Below are 7,853 nucleotides of genomic sequence, written 5' to 3'. Positions count from 1 at the left end.
TGTTGCCGTGAGCGTCAAGAAAATTTGGGACTTCTTTGCCGATGGTAAGAAAAAAATAATATTCATCTGCACAATTGTTTCTGGCTGACTTACAATGTATCAGTTGTGGATGTTCCTTTGCTTGGCATCAATTTATAAGTTTTTTATGCCGTCTTTCGTCTATGTAGTAGGGACCCATGAAGGTATAGTAGGTCTGTTGTCTTTATGCTTGGCATATAATCTTCTAGGCATTGACATCTGAAACAACAATCATCGTGAACCAAATTGCAGCACATATATTTGTTTACCACCGCAATCCGTATGCCCTATAAAATGTGTGTATGTGGGTGGGGTGGTGTTTTTTTTCTCTGGGAAGGGGGGGGGGGTAAGAAAAGAAAACAGCTATTACATGTTAAAATAGCAGAGGTCTCCATGATGTTTAAAGGTTTTCAATTTTTATCCATCACATGGTTTTTCATTCAATTAGCAACTTTGTCAACCAAGCCAATGAAATATGTCAGTTTTTAACCATATTTCCCCAAGAGATGGATTATAAATTAAATGAACACTGTATCAATGAAGACATAATTCTACTTAAAAAACAAAAAAAGGAATCAATTTACCAGAATAAAAAATAGATTGCAAAAGGTACAAGAAACACTTTTTCTATCTCAAAATGTTAAAACACAATTTGTTTTCCTTCAAAGAAAGCGAGAAGGACAATTTGTTTTCCTTCACCAATTTTTTAGATTATTCTTTCCGTTAGGCCCAGCAGCAAATTTTGCTTTGTACTTCCAAGGATTTGATTGTCTCTCTGTATGTCTCAAATTTTGCTATGTCTTTCCGTTAGGCTAGTGGTTTGCTTTAGAGGAATTCACGGTGAATGGTTACAATTTGACAGGGCTGTTGCTTGGTGCTTGAGCCAAACAGGCATTTATTTTTATGTGCCACGTCAGCCACAAGAATAAGTGGAACTACATAATTTTGTGTTGGACAGGAAATTGGACATAGAAAATTGGACAGAGGATCCCATCTGATGTTTTTCATATGCAAATGTTGAAACTGGCTTCTTAATCTGCAAACTGAAAGTTCCCAGTATCCTCTATAATATCGTTTTACGTTAGTTTTTACGATGTATGATGCTTCTTTTATAGTTTTTTAGGTGCTTATTTGATCTGAAAAGTGCCAAGCTAGCATCTCTCTTGCTATAAAAAAGTGCAATAATAATTCTTTACTGAAACCACTACTAATAGCTAAAGAGCAAAAAAGTAGTGGATATTAAATTATTAATCTTTTTCAGTTTTTCCAATAGTGTAAAGATTCTTTTATGTTGAAAAGTCAACCCCATATTTGCATTAGTCATATGTCTTGTGCAAGCAAAACAGTTAGTATAAATAATTTTAAGGGTTAATCACATTTAATCCTGTTAAAGTTATACCCCATTTTTCAGTTTATCCCCTAACCTTTAATTTTGCTCATTTAATCCCCTATGGGACAAAATTGATTCTTGCATTATTTTTGACTTTTCATTTACCTTATTTTCCTTTCTTTTATTTTTTTTCTCTTTCTTCTTTATTTAATTCTTCCTCTTTCCCACAAAAATCTTCACCTTAATGATTGAAATTAAAAAAGAGGAATTGCAGAGATCTATCTTCTCCTTAAATGATTAAAAAAATATTCAAATCACTTTCCTAAAATACAATTTTTTTAGCCTTTCAATTCTTTTAATTTTGGATTTTCCTCTTTCCTTTCTAGTTTCTCATTTTATTCTCAAGAAAATATCATAAGATGAAATTGTTTTCCTTTCTTTTATTTCTTTTTCCCTTTCTTCTCTCTTTCATCCTTCCCAATAGAAAATTTAATTTCAACGAAAATTTTTGTTTTGAGTTTGTAATTGTATATTTCTGGGTGAAGGTTTAAAAGATATCAAAAACTAATTTTGATTTTTTGTATGATGCTACGTGTCACAAATTTCAATTGATGATTATTAATCAGGTCACAATTTCATCTTAAGTTATTTTTTTGGGAATAAAATGAGAAACTAGAAAGGAAAGAGGAAAACCCGAAATTAAAAGAATTGAAAGGCTAAAAAAATTGTATTTTAGGAAAGTGATTTGAATATTTTTTTTAATCATTTAAGGAGAAGATAGATCTCTGCAATTCCTCTTTTTTAATTTCAATCATTAAGGTGAAGATTTTTGTGGGAAAGAGGAAGAATTAAATAAGGAAGAAAGAGAAAAAGAAATAAAAGAAAGAAAAACAAGGTAAATGAAAAGTCAAAATAATGCAAGGGCAATTTTTTCCTATAGGAGGTTAAGTGAACAAAATTAAAGGTTAGGGGATAAACTGAAAAATGGGGTATACCTTAAGGGGATTAAGTGTGATTAATCCTAATTTTAAATTGGTAGTAAGAAAAGATTCATGCATAATATTAATGGTTAATTGCATTGTCGACCCTTGACCTTACCCTTTCTTTCAGTTTCTCCCCTCACATTTCCAAAGAGCACCTGGCCTTGGTGCCACTAATTAAACATTTTCAACTTGTAGTCCTCGTTATAGCATGATGTTTTCAAAATGTAGTCCTGGGGGCCAAATAGTGGTTGTATTTTCAACTTTTTGGCCTGCATGATGTTTACTGAGTATCCTAACTGTATATTTACTTTGGTTCCTAACGACAAAGGTTTTTGTACTTTTTCTTATTCTTAAAGTGATGTCTGGCTGATTTAGTTATTCTTTCTTGTGATTAAACTTTTTTTTTTAAAGAACTTGAGTCAAGAATGAAACATATGATAGTACTAAGATTATTGTTCTATTTTACTTCTAAGGTTATTGAATTAAAAATTTTACAATGGCTATTTATTAAACTATCATGTATAGTAGGATTACTAAATAAAAAATGTTATCCGCACTCCACTTTTTGTTATCGCATGCGTATCATTTGTTTTATCATATAATCTAGCACATGAAAACCGTATGATAAAATTTATAATGAGAGTGTGATTAACAAAAAGTGACGTGCGATTAACATTTTCCTTACTAAATTTGTTCTTCCAATTGAATTATGAGAAGTATTCCGTCAATATCCCAATTTTGAGGGTGGAGACTACTCACTAGGGACTAATACAGGTGCCACTTATGCACATCTTGTCTGGAGGGATAAGAAAGAGAAAAAAGAGAAAAGAAACATTGATGCAACTTTGTTCATACTTCCTTGAATTATCAAGAAAAGTTTGGCTAATCGTTTGGATAATTCATGTCATATACCTGGCATTTACTTCTGTTTTACTCGGAATCTTGTTTGAACTTGATTATGAAGCAGTTTGAAGCAGATGCCTGCTACTTATCTCACACAAAGGTTTAATTCTTGCAGTAAGGATCATTGCCATTTAAGCTTGTTCTTTTCACTTTACAGCCACATTTTGCTAGAATGAGCAAGATAACAAACTCAATGGCCTTGGGAGGATGTTGCATGAACAAACAGTGACTAATCTCTTCGGTAGAAGGCAATCATGTTATGATCATCTTGCACTAAGCCGGACCATTTTTAACATTTAGAGCTAATCCTTGCAAGAAAAACTGGGATTTCTGTTCCTAAGCCTTACATTTTGTTCAGTTGAAAAAGGGAGTGATGGCAGACGCCATTTCGGCATTAGCAAGTCCTATTTTAAAACTGGCTGGCGAAAAACTTGCTTCGTTAATCCAGGATGAGATTCTTACTCTTGCTGGATTCGAGAAAGATGTCAAAACCTTGCAGGATAAGTTCATGGATATCCAAAAAGTTATTGAAGTTGCAGAGAAGAGTCCCCGAAGGTCAGAGGTGACAGATCTCCTTGAAGAGTTGAAAGATGCAACTTATGACGCTGAAAATGTTCTAGACATGCTATCAACAGAGATGCTGATATGGAATGAAATGCGGCAGGTAAATACCTGCCCACCTGTTGCACCTGATTGGATTTTTCGTTTGAAAAACAGGTCAACAGTACATGACATACATGAAATCATGCAAAGGTTTGATTCAATCAAACAGAGGTTTTTAAGTATAAAAGATTTGTTGAGCCATGTCAGAGAAGATTCTGTTGGCAAGGAAAAGGAGAAAGAGGGTCCAGCTGGAAGTAGCCCTGTTATGGATCCTGGGGTTGTCGGCAGGGTAGAGGAGAAAAGTGAAATAATTAAGATGTTGAAATCGAGTGGCAACAGTGTGGAGGGTCGGGTTTCTGTGACCACGATTACAGGTATGGGGGGCATAGGGAAAACAGTGCTTGCTCAGCAAGTGTATAATGACAGTGAGCTGGATAGGCACTTTGATGTAAAAATCTGGATTTCTGTTTCAGGCAGTGAAGGTACAATTAATATGAGCAGAATTTTTGACGAGATAATTGATGCTTGTGCTAAGGATTACATACCTGGAGGTAGCCTGGAATCAAAGCTACACCACGCTGTGGGAGGACTTAAACTTCTACTTGTCTTGGATGATGTCTGGACTGAAAATCTCGAGGATTGGAAAAAGCTAGAGAAAGGCTTATTGAAAGCACATAACGGAACTAGGGTGATTGTAACCAGTCGAACAGAAAATGTGTTTGGTTTGAGTCCGCAGAATGTGCCGATCCCCCATATTCCCTTGGAAAAATTGCCCCATGAGGAATGTCTGAAATTATTTGCCAGAAATGCAATTGATGGGGATGAGTCAGACCTAGTGAATAAAGGTGTAAAGGCTATTGCTGATGGAATTGTGAGCAAATGTGATGGTTTACCTCTGGCTGTAGAGGTTATAGGATGTCTTTTAAGAACTAAACCTCGTGATACATGGTCGGGTATCTTGAATAATGATCTGGCCACGGTAGAAGAGGAATTTAGAGATGAGAAGCACAGAACACTATTTGTCCTTAGTCTAAGTTATTTTCACCTCCCACCTGAACTAAAGCACTGCTTTTCATTTTGCTCCATATTCCCTAAAGGCCATGAGTTTGAAAAAGATGAACTAGTCAAATTGTGGATGGCTCATTCACTGGTTCAGCCAAGAAAGTTGGCAGAAACACTGGAGGATAAAGGACGCAGATACTTTGACAGGCTGCAAGAGCTTTCCTTCTTTCAGCAAAAGCCAGGGTCAGAGAAGTACAGGATGCACGACTACCTTCATGATTTGGCAGAATTAGTTTCTGGCAAGTATTCTTGCATGGTGAAAGGTGAAAATCCAAGTCCCATTGACCCGAAAACTCATCACATTGCGCTAATGTGTGAAAAAGTGGAGGGCGCATCTAAATCCATTGAGGAGTGCAAGAAGTTGCGTACCATTCTCATGCCAATGTCTCGTAATTCCTTAGCTGACTTTGGCGAGACACTTGGCAAAATGTTCCAGACTCTGAAATACCTACGTGTTTTAGATCTGAGTTCTAGTACTGTTGCAAAGTTGCCAAAAACACTTGCAGAGTTAAAGCTTCTTCACTACCTTAACTTGTCGAGAACTAAGATCAAGTGGCTTCCAAATGAACTATGCAGTTTGCTGAACCAGCAAACGCTTAAGCTCTTGGACTGCCCTTGGTTATTAGGATTACCCAAGGGCCTCAGTCGCTTGATCAACTTGAGGCATCTTGAGATTGAGGAGGCATTCTGGAAATACAGGTGCCCCAGGCAGCCACCAAACATTGGTAGACTGACTTCTCTTCAAAATCTCCACAAGTTCTGTGTTGGTGAAGCCAAGAAAGGTTTTGGAATTGAAGAATTAAAGGACATGAAGTACCTTGAAGGATCACTGCATATAATGGAGCTCAATAAAGCAGAACGTGCAGCCGAGGCAAACTTGAAAGACAAACCAAGAGTCCAAATTCTAGAGTTAGAATGGGCTTCTGAGACTGAGAGAGAGATTGCACGATTGAAAGGTAAAACACCTGATGAATGTGATGCCGAGGTTCTGGAAGATCTTGAACCTCATTCAAGTCTCACAAAGCTCAGAGTTCACAGATATTGTGGTAATAGGACTCCTTCTTGGTTAAGTATGGGGAAGCTTCAACTTCTGAAAACCCTTATACTAGAGGGATGCCAGAACCTTGAAACTCTCATGCTTGGTAGGCAAGAAAATCTTGAAGTTATTTGCATTAAGAATATGCAGAAATTGAGGGAGTTGCCTGCACAGCTCGAGTGCCCTTTACTGCACACCCTGAAGATTATCAACTGCCCCGACCTGATTCAGTTGCCCCAAAGCATTCCCAAATTACGAATTTTGAAGGTCAAAAAGTGCGATTCTCTGAAGGTAATTCCGTCTCTCTCTGCCATATATTCTGGAACTCTAGTGCTTGTAGACAACCCTGTACTTGAGGGTTTCCCAGGCAATTACTCTCTGGGTTTTCGCGATTTGGGGGAGCGTATTTGCAGATGTATGATTACAAATTGCCCAAAAATCCATGGTCTTCCAGCAAAATATTACAACAGTTGCAGAGCATCAATTAACCGCAAACTAGAGATTGGTGAATGTGAATCAATCTATTTTAATCGATCAAGGCCTCTGACACAGCTTGCAATAGATACATGCCGCAGTGATACACTTTTGGAGGCAATGAATATCATCAGTGAGTACAAATTAAGAATCACCAGCGATTCTGTTGTCTCATTGCATTACTTGCAGTCCTTGAGCATTTCCAACATATCAGACTTGATTTCCTTTCCAACATCATGGGAAGTACAAATCACGTCACTTTACATTTCAGCCTGCAAAGATTTGGAAGACCTCTTTGATTCTGAACAATCTTGCAAAGGAAGTTTACCACGTCTTGTGAACTTGTGTATTCGTGATTGCCCCAAGCTTTCAAAATTTCCAGAAGAAGGACTGCCTCGCAAGCTTGAACTTCTAGTGATTCAGTCATGCATCAGTCTTGAATCTCTCGGGCCCCCTGATACCTTAAAAGACCTTACTTCACTGGCAGATGTTTGCATTGTGGACTGCCCAAAGCTTCAGTCATTTCCTGCACAGGGATTTCCCTCATCTCTCCAGCACCTACGTATCCGAGATTCCCCCTTGCTGGCAGAAAAAGTTAGCAAAACTGAGAAGGGCAGAGGCCCAGATTGGCCAAAGATCATGAACATCCCTTACCTGGAAATTGATGAAGTCCATCCATCTCCAGCACCAGTCTTTGCTTCTTGTTCCCGGAGTTTGGCATGCTTTAAAGGTACGAGATCATGAACACGAATTTGCTTTTACATGAACACATGGTGCTTTAAATTTAGATTTGATAATTAGGAAACTAATACCTGGACTTATAGTTATCTATAGAACCTCCATGGATTCTTGAGGATTTCATGTCTTTTGCTTAGGCCATTGATTGAAGCAGGATGACGTGTTGCAAGAACAGGAGCTCTCATTGTGGCTCCAGCTTGAAGTCCTCTGTTCGCCTTGTTATTGCTTGTTTGCAGGAAATTTGGTTTGAGTGGTGAAAAATAAAGATGGAATCTGCAGGAATGTTAATAAAGTGCAGTAAGCATGAATCTGCATGAAGATAGATGGATGCCTCTGCTATCGACGCCCAACAATTCCTGGATTTCTTTCCAATCTGTATTCTGCTGAATAAATACCTAAAGAGTATGATTGTTGATGAGTTGTAATTCTATTTCTGGTCAAAATTAATGTTGATGGAAAAAAGAAGCATGCTACTACTAGTGACACTATGTTGTATGGTTTGTGTATTTATATAAATGTACGTTGGCTTTTGTGTACAAGCATGAAATGGAGTGGCTTTTTACTATTTTCTTCATATATATAAATATATATATATATTATAGATATAAACATGTAGTGGTTCAACTATAATTACATGATGATTAATAAATATCTATTGCAATAACATAACCAATTTAAAGTGCTTAATCAACAATTAGATCTATTC

The 7,853-nt window shown here is 37.0% G+C and overlaps 1 protein-coding gene across 2 annotated transcripts; it reads left to right on the top strand.

Moving 5' to 3' along the window:
- The first annotated feature begins 4,096 nt into the window (after window positions 1-4,096).
- On the top strand, window positions 4,097-7,696 carry LOC113760516 (putative disease resistance protein At3g14460). Of its 2 annotated transcripts, none has more exons than XM_027303128.1 (2): window positions 4,097-7,139; window positions 7,285-7,696. In XM_027303128.1, the coding sequence occupies exons 1-2, from the start codon at window positions 4,103-4,105 to the stop codon at window positions 7,290-7,292; spliced, it is 3,045 nt and encodes a 1,014-aa protein (XP_027158929.1). In that variant the 5' UTR covers window positions 4,097-4,102; the 3' UTR covers window positions 7,293-7,696. The 2 variants fall into 2 exon arrangements, with proteins under 2 accessions (XP_027158929.1, XP_027158928.1); XM_027303127.1 differs by having other exon boundaries at window positions 7,234-7,696.
- Window positions 7,697-7,853: the final 157 nt, after the last annotated feature.

The sequence above is a fragment of the Coffea eugenioides genome, chromosome 2 (genome assembly GCF_003713205.1).
Source record: "Coffea eugenioides isolate CCC68of chromosome 2, Ceug_1.0, whole genome shotgun sequence".
NCBI classification, from domain to species: Eukaryota; Viridiplantae; Streptophyta; class Magnoliopsida; order Gentianales; family Rubiaceae; genus Coffea; species Coffea eugenioides.
The sequence above is the reverse complement of the archived record's forward strand: the minus strand, read 5'-3'. Positions and strand labels throughout refer to the sequence as shown.

Coding starts and splice junctions, on each gene's coding strand:
- LOC113760516 (XM_027303127.1), top strand. CDS start 4,103: ATGGATCCTGGGGTTGTCGGCAGGGTAGAGGAGAAAAGTGAAATAATT. Junction 7,140..7,233: donor GAGTTTGGCATGCTTTAAAG/GTACGAGATCAT, acceptor CTGGACTTATAG/TTATCTATAGAACCTCCATG.